General features: G+C 45.2%; 2 protein-coding genes across 3 annotated transcripts; both read left to right on the forward strand.

Annotated features, from left to right (window-relative positions):
* The first annotated feature begins 1,838 nt into the window (after positions 1-1,838).
* Positions 1,839-10,196, forward strand: kbtbd8 (kelch repeat and BTB (POZ) domain containing 8). 2 transcript variants are annotated; one of them, XM_058083082.1, is made up of 6 exons: positions 1,839-1,927; positions 4,943-5,150; positions 5,269-5,575; positions 6,208-6,375; positions 6,469-7,027; positions 7,432-10,196. In XM_058083082.1, the coding sequence occupies exons 1-6, from the start codon at positions 1,912-1,914 to the stop codon at positions 7,893-7,895; spliced, it is 1,722 nt and encodes a 573-aa protein (XP_057939065.1). In that variant the 5' UTR covers positions 1,839-1,911; the 3' UTR covers positions 7,896-10,196. The 2 variants fall into 2 exon arrangements, with proteins under 2 accessions (XP_057939065.1, XP_057939058.1); XM_058083075.1 differs by having other exon boundaries at positions 6,208-7,027; positions 7,432-10,195.
* Positions 10,197-10,336: 140 nt separating this feature from the next.
* Positions 10,337-18,873, forward strand: LOC131136342 (monocarboxylate transporter 2-like). The gene is made up of 5 exons (XM_058083097.1): positions 10,337-10,588; positions 11,383-11,603; positions 13,812-13,955; positions 14,732-15,550; positions 17,652-18,873. Exons 2-5 carry the CDS (start codon positions 11,387-11,389, stop codon positions 17,945-17,947), a joined length of 1,476 nt encoding a protein of 491 aa, XP_057939080.1. The 5' UTR covers positions 10,337-10,588; positions 11,383-11,386; the 3' UTR covers positions 17,948-18,873.
* Positions 18,874-19,292: the final 419 nt, after the last annotated feature.

The following is a 19,292-nucleotide window of genomic DNA, read 5'->3' on the forward strand; positions in this document are numbered from 1 at the left end:
ATAGCATATTTGAGCATATTTCCATTCATTTCCTGGCTGGTTTTCCCTGTTCCTACTGTGTGCTGTTGTTTCAGAAACGGCCGCTCCCAAGGTGTGGAGCTGATCCACCAGATCCTCCCTACCTACCCGTTCCTCCTGTTACTTCACTTTTATTCTGGACCTCCTTCGTCTCTCTCTTGTTGAGAAGAATTAGGTTTTTTGGTAGTTTTTTGGTAGTTTATTGTTTGCTTTCTGCACCATTTGAGCTGGTTGAAAGTTTACCAGATCAGCAAGTTTAGTATCATGGTGAACAAACACAACAAATCAAAGTTGGACATTACAAGAAGACAAAAAAACAACAGCAGAAATGGGAAGAAAAGTCAAGACCCAAGTAATACTAATAATACGCTTTGTCATCAGTACGTTTTTTTTCTCGAGTATATCCAACTTCCTGGCAGAGAAATATCAAAATGACCCTTGCATCCGTTCATTGGTCAGCATGTGGCTAGTACCCGGTCTTTGGGTACATAGCCAAGATGATGGCGCTTGAGGATGGTTGGAGTCCATCTATGAAAGCACACTCACCGTTGGGGGCGTGTTGGGTGAAACATCCGGGTACTCTTTGGACGAGAGGTGGGGTCGACCCTGGCCTGGTGGCCAGCCATTTATTGGACACATACTGAGTAGACATGAACACCCATGGACAATTTGGAGACTCCAATGAAGCGAACACGCATGCTTTGGGGATGTGAAAGGAAGCCAGAGTACCCAGGAAACATCTTTGGGTGAGGTCGTAATTCCCGTATGTTCAATATTCTACCAAGTATTTTCAAACTTTCAGGCAGAAACCTTCTCTCTTTGCCGAGCCACAGCCCTGCAGACTTGCAGAGACATCCAGAGTGATGCAAAAGATCTCAGGTCAAAAGGTCAAATTGATACATATCTTTCTATTGTTACTGAACCACTTCCTATTTTCACCTCATTTTCAGTCAGAAATCATTTCCCTGGGGACTACACCGCGTTATTGGGGGCAGTTGTCTAACAATATTCCCTGTAGCGTCATTATCATTATTACCAAGTAGTGTGTGTAGTGTGTGTGTAACAATACCCAATGGGTTCTAAACACGGGCACATACTGTATAAAATGAGTACTGATGAAATAGTCAGAAACAATCGTGGGCTTGTTTGGGCCAGAGGGCTTTTCTATAAATCACCGACCTTGTTGTTTTATTGAAGAACCTGTCTCTCAATGAAAAGATGCAAAAAATGCAAAAACAAACCAAAACTGAATATTAAACTTCAAATTCAAAACGGGCCTCTAAAGCCAGTGGCGAAATATGCGGCAGCCACCCACACCATTATGCACACCAGCACATGAAAGCTGCAGCAAATGTTCTAAAGACATGTTGTTGTGTTATCATGGACACTGGGGTATTCATTGAACAATATGTTTATTATTGCCCGTTTATTATTGCACTGTCTGTCACACAGTACGACGAAGGGCTAGAATTGGGATTCAGCCTTATTCTTCATCAAATATTTCAACCGTGAGCCCACAAGTGGCAAATTGAGCGACGCTAGAGAAATATTACGTACAAAAAGAAATTGTGTATTATAAAACCATGCATGTGTAGTACAGAGCATATTTGTTCTGCCTACTAAGTATAATTGTCTAAATAGGATTGGGTCTTGAGGTCCAAGTGTAAATGAAATGACTGTTGCATTGACAGTTTGTTTTATTCTTCTCACCCTAAATGCATCATGTATATCATCGCTTCATTAAGCCATAAAGTTTTTTCCCCGTTTTAGATCGAAGCGTTTTAATTGGCTGTTACGCGTGTGCTCCGGCCTCTGATTGGCTCCCCCTTGTTTCCGGGGCTCCACTCTGCGTTGTCTGACGTTTTCGGTCTGCCCTGAGACAGACTGGAGAGAATGGCTGCCAGTGCAGGTTAGCAAAAATCTTCATCGTCTCGTGTGCTAACCAGTTGTCAATAACACGGTTTAAGTTGTGAATTGTGTGATTGTATGCTTGTCGGCTATGTCGTGAAACACTATTATATATATACGCGACATGTTGGGTTCTTGTTATTGGAGGCCCGGGTCTAAATGACTCCTCAAAAGTGTTGGCTATCGCTAGCTTTGCGGCTAACGTTAGCCGTCTGGCTAACTTTCGGCCGGTTAGCTTGCTACCCACAGCTGATTGTGTAAACACTTGTTAATGACAAGCGATAAAGGTTTGAAAAGTTGTAGTCGTTGCTTATTAGGAAAATAAAAGACGCCGAAGCTGTGGCATATATTGTTATGTTTAGCCATAAGTAAGGTGTTTGGTCTAAAAGTAACCAAAGTTTTTATCGTGGGATTTTATCTGGTAATGCTTGGGAGATGACTTGCTAAACATTAGCTTGGTGACTAGCCGTTGCTAAAAGTTTAGCGTCGATGTTTACCAGCTAAATCAAGTGTAACGCACTTCTGGGGATTTTAACAAACATTGTCGAGGTTCCGGCTATTCACATGATACATATCATGTAAAGGGGTTGTTGTTGTAAAAGTTGTAATCCGGTAAAGGTAGCCACCTTTACACTGAGGGTATCGGTGAATGTTTTGCTAGCAGGCTTGCTAACCAACTGCTGCGGAGTGTTTTGCAATCCCCTCCTTGCAAGTCTTTGTCCTGTCAAGAAGCAAGCGTTGCTCACCGCGAGGTGTTTCTTTACAAACTTTACCGTTTGCCGTCGAGCTGAGAACTTAAGAGGCATTACGGAGTGTTGTTACTCTTTGGATTCACCAACGTGCCTTAACACGTGTGTCAAGAAACATGTTTACATTGGACGGGCTGACGAACCATAAACTTTACATAGATAGATGTAACCGTTTGTCTTTAAACCGAAACGTGTAAGTGGTTGGCTTTGTAAATGTCCCGGTCAATACCGAATGAAGCAGCGGCCAATGTTTTTAAACTGGCCTTTTTGAATATACAACCCCCCTTTGGTCAACACTGCCACACTACAAAACACGCACTGACGGGATTTTAGGCTTCAGCGCTTCAAAGTTGGAATATTCAGCCCATATCTTCTCACGATACATTGAGTGTGACCCTCTTCATCCTCTTTATCTATCTTGAGATAGGACTGGGCGATATGGACCAAAAACCCATCCCAATATATTTAGATTGAGTATCCATACACCATATATATATATCTATTTTTTCTACCAAGTGAGTTTAGACAAAATCAAAGGCAAATATATGAGGCAAGTCATAAATAAAATAAATAATTAACATGGGGATATTTTAAAATGTCAGCAATTCAAAAATACTTTACCAGAGCACACAAGCGTGTCCTTAATTTGTGGCAGCAATACTGCATCAGGCTCATTAGCAGCTGTCTGTACATTTGTGCTTGTGCTAATAATTGGGGCTTCAACACTGGTGGACATGGCGAGGCCATCGTTTCCAGCAGGTTTTAAAAGCCGTTTTTTCCACTTTTGCAACGGGGACCATATATTAGCAGTGTGATCAGGTCGCTTCTGCTTTCATGAGGAACGTAACAGGTGCGGGACAGACATGGCACACATGCATGTAGGCATGAGGGAGACACAGCGCAAATCCAGTCTTTATCGATATCAACCATATGCTTGGTTTTGATATTGTGCTTTAAGTAAATTTTCAAATATTTATGTATCGCCCAGCCCTACCTTGACATAATGGAGGTACTCCGGTCTGCTATATACACACACACACGGTATGTATTAATTACTTACTTGAGCATATTTTGCATCTGGCACTTTTTTATATTCTGTACCTCACCCTACGTCAGTGGTCGGCAACCCACGGCTCCAGCACCGCATGTGTGCTTGATCTGTGGCAAGAAATTACCAAACGTAAAATGTAACGTAGAAAGACATTTTCAAAATTCGCACTCTGCTTTTATGAAAAGTAGCCAAATGCAAATGAGCATAAGGCAGGGATTGCAGAACTACTAATGAAGGTTGAGCAGAGCAAATATACTTTCAAGAAGTGGGTGAAGGCTCCGAACTGAAGTTGCTAGCACTGTGACTGCGCTGGAGATGGTGAGGAAGAGGTATTCATTGACAGATGGAGATTCTGGAGATGCTTGCGCTGAACGGATGTCATTAATTTGCCTACTGGTGATCTTTGTTGCCATCCTATTGGTCCAAATGCAAAGATTGTTCATACAAATATCACAGCATCTATTCTCTGAATAAAGAAATAAACAATAAATTATTCCGAAAAAGAAAGAAATGCTCCTCCCTGGAAATACAGTCGAGGACAGAATTGCCTTTGATGAGTCTGGTGATGGAAACCATGTTGAGCTATATAGTTGAATTTTGTTGTTATAACGGGTGCGATTTTGAAAAAAAAGATTAAAACTTTTGCCAGTTCACCAGCTGTGTCATGTTTTGCATCTCCAGACCAGACATTTTTCTTTATAGAAGAGGAGTCAAAATGGATCTTTTCATTCTAAAGATGGCCGACTTCTGGTCTAAGCAAAGTGCTTAGTGCAAATAAATTACACTTCTATTGCATTTAGAAGCACATTTATCAGGTACAACCTTATTAATATAATTCATATGAAACTAAAAAGGTACCTATTCTTTAGACCTGTTATCGTTTGCCCTTAAAATAATAGTCAGTTTGGACTCAGTAAGCGTGTGTTGACACATTATAAATGAGTAAGGAAACAACAATCTGTCACTCACTAGGCACCGCCTTTTAAAGGCACATTCAAAATCACAGCTTTACAGCACGTTGTGTAAATCTGACAACAGCCCGGACTCAGTGGGTGGTACACTCAAAAAATGAGTGTATTGGAAGGCATGTGTTACTACACCTGAAATATATATCGGCAACTTTTTCAACACATTTGCATTCCCATTGGAATTTGTCGGGTCAAATGGCTTTCCTCCTGTGTTGATCTTATGTTTGTGTCATTGTGGTGTTGGCCAGAGGTAGGGAAGCTGTTACAAGTTCAAAATGGGACACCTCCAAGCACCAACTACAATGGAGTAGACGCCGTTCACGCCTGCAACATACTTCAGCAGCTCAAGGCCTTGTACGATGAAGCGCAGCTAACAGACATTGTCGTAGAGGTGGACCATGGCAAGACGTTCTCGTGCCACCGGAATGTCCTTGCTGCCATCAGCCCCTATTTTAGGTAAGTGTTGAGTGCAGATAAAATGTCGCTTTCAAGGTTCACAATGAATCAGATCTCAGTTTTGCGTGAGAAGTTGCATTGTTTTCCACATTTTGTCTCTTCTCCCGACCACCTGCAGGTCCATGTTCACCAGTGGCCTTACAGAGAGCAGCCAGCGGGAGGTCAGGATTGTTGGGGTGGAATCAGAATCTATGCACCTCGTCTTAGACTATGCCTATACGTCCAGGGTCACGCTGTCTGAGTCCAATGTCCAAGCCCTCTTCACCGCAGCCAGCATTTTTCAGATTCCCGCCCTCCAGGACCAATGTGCCCAGTTTATGATCAGCAGGCTGGACCCCCAGAACTGTATAGGGGTCTTTATGTTCGCAGATGCCTATGGGCATCAGGAGCTGAAGGAGCGCTCACAAGACTACATTCGTAAAAAGGTCAGTTTAACTTAGCACAAGGTGGCTCATTGGACAGGGAATTGAACTTGTTTTATTAATCATGTTATCATTACCTGCTCTACATTTTTTACATGATGTTTAGCAAGTCTTGTTCCAACTGATATAGTCAGTGCGGCTTGGTTTTCGTAGTTTCCTGTGGTATTGTTCTGATGTGGAAACCAGACCGCTCCATAGAGAGTAAAGTAGAGCTGAGCCAATACAAAAATGGCAAATCAAAACTTTATTGAAGATTATGGGCCAATATTGTCAAATTGGAGTCTGGGGACCCTCAGGTGTCCCTGAGTCATAGGTTGAGGGTAAGCCAAAAAATATGAATACGTTCAGTCACGGTGTATGGTTAAAAAGTACATAACTACTGTATGAATAGGAACCAGCAGGCCAACTAAACAAGCGTTCTGAGTCAGTAACACACGTGCTCACCAACTCTGGCATCAATTCCTGAGACTCACCAAGTAAGAGTGATAAGTGAGATCATTTCACTCTTATCCTTTGTGACATGGAAGTGTGATTCTGCATGAGCATGGTTGTCAATTCTTAACCTGTGAAAAACAGTTCATGATCTGTGTGTGTGTTCCTAACTAAATTGAATTGTTTTTGTTTTTTTTTGATAGTTCCTCTGTGTATCACGAGAGCAAGAGTTCCTTCAAATGACGAAGGAACAGATGGTCAGCATTTTGAACAATGATGACCTCAACGTGGAGAAAGAAGAGCATGTTTATGAGAGCATAGTCCGCTGGCTGGAGCACGATCTACCTGGCCGTGAGGCCCACCTTGCCGAGGTGTTTTCCCAGTGCATTCGTCTGCCTTTGCTTGATGACACCTTCCTCAGTCGGATACCTGCACCGTTTGCTTGTGCCCTGTCCCTGTCTAAGGACCCGGTTGAGGCCAAAGCCCGCCTCACTGGCACCAATGGTTGCCCCCAGCGTCTGGGAATGACTGCTTCAGAGATGGTTATCTGCTTCGATGCCGCTCATAAACACTCAGGGAAGAAGCAGACGGTGCCTTGCCTGGACACAGCCACGGGGAGGGTGTTCAAACTGTGCAAACCGCCCAATGATCTCCGAGAGGTTGGTATCCTGGTGTCCTCAGAAAATGACATCTACATCGCGGGGGGCTACCGGCCAAGCAATAGTGAGGTGTCCATAGACCATCGGGCAGAGAGTGACTTCTGGCAGTATGAACACGCAGGAAACCGATGGCTACCACATGCACCTTTATTGAGAGCGAGGATTGGCTGTCGACTGGTGCACTGCTGTGGGAAACTTTATGCACTAGGTGGCAGAGTGTACGAAGGGGATGGTCGAAACGCATTAAAGTCAGTTGAGTGCTATGATGCCAGGGACAACTGCTGGACGGCAGTGTGTCCCATGCCCATGGCCATGGAGTTTCACAGTGCTGTGGAGTACAGAGATCGAATCTATGTCCTCCAAGGTATGTTTATGCGTCGTAGCGGAAAGGATTTTTGTGTACGCAGATACACAATGCAAAATTTGTTAGCTTCTACTGTATATATTTTCATGTCTGAACTTGTTTTTAATAACACACTTCCACAGCAACGGAGTGGGGAACAGCAACCCTGAAAATGCTATTTTACATTTCAAGCTGCTGCAGTCAATTTATTTTATTTATTCAGTTTTTTACATGTCTTTGTGTTACTTTTACTTACCACAACAAACTAGTTTGTAGTTTGCATCTGCTACACTGTAGTGCATGTTTTGCCATGAGACACGTGTATTTAGTTTTCCTGATGGCCCTTATGAATAGTAGATTAGCAGTAGTACTCAGTTTAAGATATCTGCACAGTGCGGCTCAAAATTGCCTTTCCCTCTCCACAGGTGAATATTTCTTCTGCTTTGACCCTCGCAAGGACTATTGGAGCCATCTTTCCCCGATGAGCGTCCCTCGAAGCCAGGGTCTTGCTGCCCTCTACAAGAACTGCATTTACTACATTGCGGGCATCTGCAAGAATCACCAGCGTACCTTCACTGTGGAGGTCTACGACATTGAAAAGAACAGCTGGAGCCGTAAGAGAGATCTGCCTTTTGACCATGCCACGAGCCCATACATCAAGGCCATGCTGCTGCAAGGCACACTACACCTGTTTGTACGGGCCACACAGGTCATGGTGGAGGAGCATGTGTTTCGCACCAGCCGCAAGAACTCCCTTTACCAGTATGACGACGAGGCGGACTTATGGACCAAAGTCTATGAGACACCCGATCGCCTCTGGGATTTGGGCCGCCATTTTGAATGTGTGGTGGCCAAACTCTACCCACAGTGTCTACAGAGGGTGCTCTGAGGGAGCGCGGCTGGTTCTGTGAACCCAATCTGAGAGGCAGAGGGAATGGTGTGGTCCTGCCTGCCTTTGTGCCTGGTCTTACCTCGGGTTTGCACCACAAAGACCTTTTTTTTTGATAAGTCATAAGCCGATCAAGACAGGGGTGCTTTTAAAGATTGCAGTATTTTTTTTCCAGACGGCACCGACTCCACACACTGATGCTTGCCCTAGAAAACCGTACAATGAATCATAAGTGCAATTATACAACTTTGCTTGCTTGTTTTTTGAGCCATGCTGTTCTAATTTGTTTTAGAGACAAAGGTAAGGATCCTAAAAAGCAGGTTACAAGGATGTGCTCTCTGGAGATATGGATGCTACATCTTAGCATAAAGTAAAGATCTATATATACTTCTATAAATAGAAATACTTATACAAACTATATATTCATACGGGTAAGATGAGTACCGTAGCTCATTATTAGTTTGCTGGCTGTGAGGTTTGTGCCCGTGCAAGTCAAATATGAAGCGCCTTTTATAGGTGGCTTTTATTTTGGACTGTCGTTCTTTCCAATAGTGTCCCTGACGCTTGTAAAATATAATGTCCAACGCTCTTCCGCCACAAGCGCCACTGTGTCCGATACACTATTTGTGGCTTCTGAGCTACTTTCACGTTGGCTTTTGAGAGTCCAGTTGCATGGGTGGCTCACCCCACCCCACCCCACCCCACCTTTGAGTTGGCGTCCATTTTATGTCACATGCGAAGACAAGTTTCACGTGTAATGTTCAAATACTCCCTCTCCACATTGGAGAAATGACAATAGTGAAGTTTGTGTCAATACTAAGTGTGAAGTTCCGACCAACTACCAGGCTTACCTCAGAGACTTCAAAGATGTTCCATTGGGAGGAGAACAATAACAAGGACATTTCAGGCCATTTCGTGTTGGTGAAGCAACCGTGTGAACAGCTCAATGGAGCATTGGGCTCTGTGTAGGTTGCTTAGCGCGACGCTAACCAGTTCAATCCACTTAAATGCCAAAAATGCATTTGAGGTCTTGTAATAGCTGATCTGGATGTTGAAAAGAATTTTGTAGTAGCAATAATTCTTGGAGCTGTGATTAGGCTATGTGTCTTTATATGACTTTAGTGAAAGTGTGTTGATTGTTTAGTGTGCTTGTGTCTGGTAGTGAAATCACTTTAGCTCCATTGGTGCATGGGTGCAGGCTAATTTAGGGCAGGTCGCTCAAGATGCCAATGTGCCTGTGGCTGCAAGAAGGGGCATCTGACTCAAAGTGTTCCTCTTGATGAACAATATCTGAAAAGTCTTAACTCGGCATTGCACTGAATCCCTCTCCACGTCACCAGTCCCGGACTGCCGTTGCAGTCGCTCTTCTGCAGCACCCTTCTGAGAAGTCCAGAAATCCGTTTTTTCATGCCACCATTCAGAGGACTAACAGCTGGTGCCGGTGCTCCTTTCCTTTGTTTTGTGACAATCTGGACAGAAGTACTACCATGGCTACGTGGTGTTTTCTTGTCCGTCTGACATTTTCAGTAGCGTCAGTTTCTTCACCCAAGTCCCCGTGTCATCTTTGCACTACACGTCCCTTTCTAGCTCAAGAGTGGCCCCCATTCTGAAAGAGGTTCAGTCCTAACACTCATCCAAGAGAATGACATGAGAAGAAGTAGCCATTTATGGAAGATTGGAGAATTAATACGAGCTTTCACTCAGATTCATAGTTCATGTTTAGGCTTCATCCATACGTCTGCAGTTGGTGAAGCTGTAACAGAGAGCTCTCAGGATTTCTACTGAAACACAGTACTGTATTTTTAATTGTTTTTGTTATGTGTAATATACTGTACTATAGGTTTGCTGTACTTGCACAGTTTTTAAACTTCACTTTCTTTTATAACTTGAATAATAGGTGTTTTTGTGTTTGTCTGTAGTACCCTGTCCCTTTGTTCCGTTATTTTCTGTTTAGTTAAGGTAGATTAATCCTGCTCTGCGAAGATTACATGTACGAGTGATACATTTGAATGGTTTTCCCACTCTCGGACAGCGCTAGCTCACCAGATATAAGCATTACACATCAGCAGAGTACATGCGAAACACCAGTCAGAACTACAGTAAAACAAGCTAGGGAAGTGTTGCCGTGGTCTTCGTGGCCCCAGGTTGCCATGCAAAGCTCATTTTTATCAACTGTATGCGTTTGGGTGCTATTTCACTATGTTCCTCCTGCTTTCCTTTCCTCCGCGTGGAGGGTTTGTCTCTTTGGGTAATGGTTTCTAGTGGTGGTTGAGCTCAACTGTGAAATTCACCTTGCACATAATTTGACAATAAAACAAATGAAAAGTAAACATGTTCGCTCAGTCTGTACGGTGACGTCATGAAACAGTTGCACACCGGAACGCCCCTCAGGTGCTAGCCAGCCCCCCCCGCCCATTCATCTGTACGGTGACGTCATGAAACGGTTGAACACGGACAAAGCACGCCGGTCTCGTGCTATCTAAAACCCCGCCTCCACGTCGCCTGACACGCCCATTCATGTATACGGTGACGTCATGAAACAGTTGAACACGGCAAAGCACGCCGGTCTCGTGCTAAAACTCTCGTGCTAAGACCCTGCCTCCACGCCGCGTGACACGTGATCATCGGAGCAGGCTATGGGAACTTAGGCTAACTGCCATTTGTTGCTGCCAGGGCTCTTACAGAACGGAACGGTAAGCTCACGTTAAATACACAAGTATTCGGTAAAAGTATTCGGTGATGTTCATGCTGCTATCAGGAGAAAAACTTTCCTTCGATTTCGCGGTTACTTTCACGGCCACTCCGCTATTTCGCTTCTATACATTGATAAAGTATTTGTTGTCGGCTGTGGTACTATTTGATAAACATTGAAATACTTCAGTGATTATTCCAGTTTGAAATTGGCTCGGCCTAGCAAGATAAATAGCTCATTAATAAGATGCCACGGTTATCATTGATGACTGGGCTGTACGTGTAGGTGTACGTGAATAATGCATCCACTGTCAAGTAACCAAAGTACTTGACAAGCTGCAGCTATACTTTATTTCACCTTCTTTGTTCCCAAGTGTCTTGTGAGCAAACAGCACTATATACTCACCCTTGGACTAAAGTTAGCAACACTTTGCTTACAGCATCATTTCAGGAAAAACTAAGACGAAATTAAGAACAATTAAGAATAATTTTAAATGTCAGAAAATATACAAATATATAAGAAGAAAGTTGAAATGTTTGGGACAAAACCCCACAAAAATAATCGTTGATAGTAATCATACACATTCTCACCACGAAGCAATTTTTTCTGCAGTATATATAACTTCTTCTACTGTATCTACTGTACCGTGTCGCTATCAAAGTGGCCCTGCGTTCTTTCATTTTTCCGTCGGTGGCCCCCGGTGGACACCCCAGGCTTACAGTCAATCAATCAGGACTTTGGTGTACATTTCTTTATGCTTTCAAATGACTGACAGATGCCGCTCACTCTCATCAGGAACATGTCCCCTGCACCAACCAGTGGTCTGGCCTTCAAACCTCCAGATGGGGGCTGGGGGTGGATGGTGGTGATCGGGGCTCATATCTCCATTGGGTTTGCCTATTCTACTCCCAAAGCCCTCTCCATTTTCTTCAAGGCGATCCAAGCTGACCTGCAGGCCAGCGACAGCGACGTCGCATGGGTTTCTTCCATCATGCTAGCAGCTATGTACGCCGGGGGTGAGTTGATTGGGCAGGCTGTTTTCTCTCATGACAGAATAACCAAAATATTATATGAGGAGTCATGTGTGTTCTTGTTTTGCACCCGGCGTGACATATAGAAACCTTTAGGTCCAGTCACGGAACTAAACCTCTAGTAATCAAACAGGCAATGTTCAAGTCAAATTGTAACGCAAGTGTAAAAGTAAGTTGAGCACTGCTGCTGGTGAAAAGTACAAAACAAACAAAAGTTGCCAAATATCTAATGTGTTGCAGACTTTGTAACATTCTGGATTGTCACTCATCTTCGCTAAAGCCAAAGAAAAAGCAAAACACGCACTGTTAATCCTTGGATGCTCAGTGAAGTATGCTGAGGTCCAATGTGATTCACGGAAGAGGATCCATTGTGTATCCATCACAATATGCCTGCAAAAGCACAAAGAAAAAGCGAATCATTCGTGGCTTGCTGAACAATGTGCTGACGTGTTACATGACATACGTGATACACGGCTCTACACCCCATACTGCACACTCATTGTGACTGGCCTCTCAAGTGTTGATGCTATGAATCAGAACGGAACGCCCGCCTTCTTTAAATCCATGGACTTAGCATGCATGCTTTAGCAGCATTTCCTTGTCGCCCAAATGGATTCCAAGGATAATAGCAAAGACGGCTGAGGATGGAGAATCGGGGAGATTATTCTCATTTCATTGGTACATGGTAGGATACAGTTGCCTGAACCCAGACGTTGGCCCCCAACCACCCAGATGTTGGCCCCCAGCCTCCCAGGGGAAAGAATTGGTTACTTTTGTAAATTGGCATTTATTTGATGAAAGATGAGAAGCCAAGACCAGACCCGGCAAATCCAAGCTGAACCTTGCGTGGTGAGGAAAAAGGAATTGTCCCTCAGTGTGACCATGTATTATGCATTATGAATGGATATTTCTGCACACAGCTAAGCATTGTAGCAATGGAAACGCTGCAGGCCACGTCAAATTGATAAATGAACTTCACATGACTGACCACACACATTGGATTGCTTCCAACGAAGGAGATTCTTCTAAATGCTGTTGGCGTGGTCTCCTCACCTGACCTCAACTATTCACGCTCACCACCAACGTCCCGGTTGTACTCTCATCTCTCGTTCTGTTGAGTGGATTCCTTATTTTTAATCCTGTTCATCACCTTCTAAATATGCTTTTTCACATTATTAGAGTTCCCTAGACATGAACTAACACCCCTATAGTCACCTTGACACTCGTATTTCCCAACATGGTAGACATAATAAGTCCATAAGCCATGCCAGACATAAGAGACTCCTGCTTGTGATAAAGTGCAATGTCCTGGCATTGAGCAAAAGCACCAACAAGACAAAAGACGAACGGCAGCCCTTCCGTGCATATTGGACTGTTTAGTTGAAAGGTGACACAGCTAAAGGCAACACAAAGTTCTACAGCAGGTCTTCGTGGAGACACGGAACTCTTTTCAAGGTTAAATGACAACAAGGTCTGTTCTTCCCTGAACTCGACTGGAAAGGCCGAGCTGCTGAAATATGAAATATATGCTGCAGCTTCGGCCCAGGCACTGGGCTTCATCACATCGTCCTTGGCCAGGCTTCAGCAATGTCACCAAGTGGCGGAAGGAGACAGCGCAAATACATCAGCAGAGGGGTCTCTCATCGACCCCCCCAGGGGACGGACAGGACAGCCTTTCACAAAACCTTTAACTCAAGGAGTCCAAATGATTAACTTAGGGTGCCTGTGGAAATGGTGGCAATGGTGGCCATGGTGGAAGATGTCCTACTGGGAACAAGGATCAGAAGGATGAAGTATGAGTGAAATACTCTGGAAATACTCAAAGTGTGCTTTGTATTTCCAGTATTTTCTTCTTCTTCTTCAGCAGCACTCATGCAGCCCCAGACCATGACACTTCCACCACCATGCTTGACTGGAGACAATGATCTTCCTATCCGTTCATGTTGCCAGCTTTGTGTTGAGTCATTCTCATTGGTTAATACATCTCCTATGCTACAGTTGCGTGTGCACTGACTATTAAATCCCCATTTGTTTGGAACTAAGAGGATATATGGTAATATGGTTGTAGACTTGTGAGGGGTGTACTCCCTTTTGTAAGACGCGGTAATTATGAACCTTCTATCAGCTAATGCTATGTTATGCTATTTTATTGGAGCCGATCAGCTATGACTTTGTGTTCTCTTGTTTTCACAGGACCAGTGAGCAGTGCTTTGGTCAATCGCTACGGAAGTCGACCAATCGTAATACTGGGGGGCCTAATGTGTGGAATCTCCATGATTGCTGCTTCCTTTGGGAACGCCATCATTTACCTTTACTTATGCATCGGAGTCATTGCTGGTACAGTACTACAGACTTTGTTTTCCCAGTTCAGGATGGTTATCATTACCACCCGTTACCTGCCGGTTGACCCCATTGCTAGTTAGTGATTGACGAGGTGGCCATCAGGGTGCCCAGCTACGTGGGGGCAGTTATGGTGCCTAAAGTGGGGCAGCATCAGGATGGTCGATTCAGAAAAAAGCCAAAACATAGTATGGGTCCCTGAGAGCACGGCTAAAGTGGCCTACTGTTCTCCCGCTTCTGCTCCTCTCAGTTGTCACCTTTAGTGGCTCATTACCCCGGCAAGGACGACTGCATGAGGATTAATAAGCTCAGCAATTGGCCTGTGTGCTACCAGGGGGCATATGTGTCCTGTTCTCACACCCTGACTCAACAAGGCGCTTTAACTACCTTCCATGGAGACATGCAGCACAGCCAGCATGCCGACCGTGGAGGACAGAAAAAAGATCTCCAACGAGAGCCCTCAAAAAATAGTTTCCAAACTACCAAAGTTCTGTCACGCGTTTGAGAAATCCTAGTTGGAATGCTCACACCCAACGTACACGACATTTGGTTGATGAGTGACAAGGAAGATACCGCGTGACAGTAGCAGCGCTACAGTATATTTATATATATATATATATATATTTTTTATTCATCCTTTTGTCTCGTCTTCTGATCATGCTTTCATGGTTTCACTGCATTTGCTTTGGCGCTGCGCTCATGCAGGATAGAAACCAAGGTGGATTCCATAAGCCAAGTGACAGACTCTCCTGTTTCCGTGTGTCTCCACTCAGGTTGCGGACTGGCCTTAAACCTGAACGCATCACTCACCATCATAAGCAAGTATTTTCTGGCCAAGCGTCCGCTCGCCAACGGGCTGGCGATGGCTGGGAGTCCTGTATTCCTTTGCTTCCTGGCGCCTCTCAATCAATACCTTCTGGACAAGTTTGGGTGGCGAGGGAGTCTTCTCATCCTTGGGGCCCTGATGCTCAATTGTTGTGTAGCTGGGGCCTTGATGAGACCCGTCGGCTCTTGCACTCCTTCTGCTGCACTGCAGAAGAAGGCCAAGGAGCAGTGGGACGACTGCACCACCAACACTGAGCCACGGAAACAAAGTTGCGTCAGCCGTGCCAAGAAGTTCTTGGATTTGTCCTTCTTCAAAGATAGAGGCTTTATAATTTACCTCCTAGGGAACGTGATGTTTATTTTTGGTGCCTACGCCCCGATCATGTTCCTGTCGGCCCACGCTGTTAGGCAGGGTGTAGACCAATACTCGGCCGCCTACCTGCTCTCCATTATGGGTTTGGTGGACATGTTTGTTCGGCCTGGCACCGGCCTGATTGCCAACAGCAAGTGGATCAGACCCAGAGTCCAGTTCTTCTTCAGCTTTGCCATGGTGTTCAACGGCACGTGCCATTTGCTATGCCCGCTCATCAAAAGCTACGCCTTCCTGGTGGTGTACGCTGTGTTTTTTGGTGTGGGTTTCGGCATGGTTTTCGCCCTCATTTTTGAGTGTCTGATGGATCTGATGGGGAGTGAACGCTTCCCCAGTGCCGTCGGACTGGTGACGATCATCGAGTGCTTCCCCATGCTGCTGGGCCCTCCTACTGCAGGTAAGAACTAGCACGAGATGATACATTTATAGTATATTTATAGTTTAGAGTACATTTATACATCATTCACGGTGCTCTGGTCTGCCATAGTTTTTGGGTGCATGTTATCATTTTAGTTATTCATATTTCAGTTTGTGGTTCCATTATCACTCTTTTGCTGGCTCGCTTTTTTTTTTTTTTTTTTAGAAATGAATGAATTGCAAAACATATTGAAATACAAGGGCTATGTGGTATTGTGGTATTGTGGTTATCATGCGGCCGTAATGACACAAAACACCCATGAGACATTGCGTGTGGAAGTGGTAAGATTTTGGCTTCCCAAGTTCAGAAGAAATAAATCCAAGGCTAACTGGTTAGCTCCTTAGCTTGCATCCTCTTATGGGGCTTCAGATGTCTTCCTGCTAACGGCCACGGTGGTGGATTGGACTTCTGACAACGTTAATGGAAGCCAATCCTGAAAATACGCTTCGTCGCCCTTGACTTCCTGCGTGTCGATTTAGATCGACTTGAAAGATCATTCAGCGGAGGCGGGGCGGTGAAGAAACACTGACGAAGAAACACTGACGCCGCACAACGTAATCAGCTGTGCCCGCCAACAGCCACAAACTGACTGTGCCTGCAACCTGAGATTTAATGAGGGGGGGATTTATAGGCCCCCGGTCTGTGTGGTGCGACCCTGATCTGAGGCGCTCATTTAAGAGGGTAAATAAGTGTCTCCCTGCACGTCTAGTATGGTCCTCCAGAGGGCACAGTCATTACGTCTCCCCAAACTACTCGGCTTGTTACTGTTCCCCCAAACCTTTGGCTCAGTCCAATTAGATGAAAGGGAGGCGTATGTAATTAGCGTCTTGCTTTGGGTGTTTAATGATGTCCCCTTCAAACTCCTGTCACTGTGGCCATTGGACCTGGGCCGGAATTAAACTGTGAATATATTAAAACAAGAGGTTAATATGCCAGATGGACCCCATTAATGCTCCGCCAATCAAAGCCCGTCTTAATGAGGGTGATGGTCATTTGTGTACCTTCGCCAGATGACCGCTATCAATCAGATGACACTGACGCAAAGTGGCCAGTTCTCGAGTAGAAGCCGTCGGTTTAGGGGTTTAGGGGTTTAGGGCTTTGTCAATGGATGTGTCAGAACTTATTGGGTTGAACAGGGTGATATCAGGACTGATAATCCAACCATACCTGAACCTTACTCAAAGATACATTTAAAGTATGTCTCCTCTGTAGGGATTAGAAATTGCTATTTGACAGAAGCAAAGACAGAAAGGCTCCAAAACCGAAAAACAGGACAATAAAGGAAAAATGTGTCCTCTGTTGCAAAAACATGGGAATCTTACCCACCACTGTCCATGACGTCCCCCACCTGGGCAAGTGCATATGTTTCGCTGTCACTTTGGCTTTTTGGCATCATCAATTCAACTATCTGCCCAAATGGCAGCCTCTCGGGGATGGGTGGCCTCGCGTCACTCAAGGTTCAGACCCAATCAAAGCCTTTTATTGCCAACGTATGGAGGACTTTCTACTAAACTAGACCTCAAAGGCCAGGACGGGATAACGCCAGCAGGACATTGGCCGTCCGTGCGCATGGTCCCACACGCTGACAGCATGTTTTTAAAATTCTGTGGCCTTCAGTCAGGTAGACTCGTGACCCTCGTTGGCGCTCGAAATAATAGAATCCCTCAGCCATTGATCTAAGACGATGAAAGCGAGACGGCCATTTGGCGATACAAAGACAGAAATAGATCATCGTTCACACCGAAAGTGAGCGAGATAAACACCTGCCAATTGATCCGTGTCTGGGCTCCGGAGGTTCAGGAAATCTGACGGCTTAAACCTGATCCAACGCGCATTTGTCACTTTTCTGCAGACTTGGCTGTCTTCTCATGGGTTTGGGTAGCAGCTGTCCAAATTGCCTTCTCAGAGACGCAGGGACGGCCATGAGGGGTGTAATGGTCCGTGCTCGTTTTCCAACATGTTGCCTCTCAATTTGGCCCCCCCTCCAATTCCCCTCACGCACATCCAATCGGGAATTCATTCAGGAAGAAGCGCTTTTATTTTGACATTGATGTCAGAGGTGTGGCTTTTGTCTCTGCAGCTTTACTGGTGGACATGTTTGATGACTACAAGTACCTCTTCCTGATGTGTGGCGCCGTCATTGTGACCGGCGGCGTCTTCCTCTTCATCATGAACATCTTCAACCATCACGTGCTGGAAAACCAGAGGAGCAGACTACAGAACCCCCACAACGTGGAAGACCGGGACCAGGCCGAGACGCAGAACAAACTCCAGCCCAGTTGTCTTGGGAAAGAGTCTGCTGTGCCTGAAAAAGAAAACGGGGGTGACCCCCAGGGGGGGCCAGCAAGTTCAGAATACTTTGAAATACCCATTTAATTTTGACATGTGAAGTAGTTTTACATCCTTGGAGTTGTTTGCTCCTTTAGTCGGTCAGGCTCGTGGCTGGCACTCACAAGATTATCTTCCCGATGCGCCGCCATTGCTAAAATGTTGCTGCTCGGCTATAAAATCCTATCAATTATGTCTACATCACGGGACCGGGCCAAGGAGTCTAAGCCGTGTTAGCTGACTAGCTACTGTAGGCTAAGCATAAATATGTCTAGGTGATCATACCGGGACTTGACAGGGCTAAGGCTGGACTAGTAGCGATTGCGGTTCCCCAAATATTCTCTATTGCAATTCTTTTCGGAGTTTGGGTCCTAAAAGTCGAAATGAGGACGCTAACCAAAGTTCTTGGCTGACATTTCTGAAAGTCCCTGCTTTTTTTAATTCTATGAACTTTTTATGAAGGACGTTTCTATGAATTTATCAGAGTGCTATTTTCAACCCGTGTAGAAATATCAAACCATTGAACTTGAACAGAAATGTTTACAGAGGCGTACACGTTCACGTCTGGTTTTCTACTCTACATGTTGGACACCATCTTATGACAAAGTCACAAGACAAAGTCCAGTCTAACCAAGTCACTGACCTCTTGCTAATGTATGCAGAACATTCCACTACAGGCTGCAATTGCTGTGGCTGGCTGCCAGCCCCCCCCCCCCCCCCTCTCCCCTGGTGCAAGTCTCGGAGTTCCTATGTTGTAACGTGTGCTTATTTGTCCCAATGTTGCATCTTTTTACCACTTCCACACTGTATTTCCCCATAGGTGCCTGGTTTGGACTAGTTTGGTCCCTTACCCCTCCCCAACCTGTCCTGTGTACCCCCCCACATATATTGTACGGTGTGTTGCTTATGTACGGACGGGCGATGGCACCATTTCTAAATGATCATAAAAGCCTTTCTGACTACTCATTTATTCTGTTCTTTCCAATTGTCACGTTTCCTGCGTCCAAACGTTGTCGCTCAATCTGCTTGTTGTCGTGACGACAAAGAATATTGCGTCTTCTTTCCCGCCACGAATCCTTGTGGAATCGGGACAGCGAAGGCTCGTCCTGCATTGACGCCTTCACGCGGCGAGGTAACGGACATGCCTTCAGATCAACATCTGCCATGCGGCTTTCCAGCACGGGGGGCTGGGGCCAGTTTTTCACCACAATTACGGGGCTGGGGAACACATTTGGAAATGTCAGCAGCTTAAGGGCGAGCACCTAATGAAGCACGGCCGGGACGTTTTGGGCCGCCGCCCCGACTTGTCCAACTTCACGCACATCAGCAAATCAGCGGGGCAACTAAATTATGAATGTGGGCAAAAAAGAATGCAGCGTGCACTTTTGGAGCT

The sequence above is a fragment of the Doryrhamphus excisus genome, chromosome 1 (assembly GCF_030265055.1).
Source record: "Doryrhamphus excisus isolate RoL2022-K1 chromosome 1, RoL_Dexc_1.0, whole genome shotgun sequence".
Classification (NCBI taxonomy): Eukaryota; Metazoa; Chordata; class Actinopteri; order Syngnathiformes; family Syngnathidae; genus Doryrhamphus; species Doryrhamphus excisus.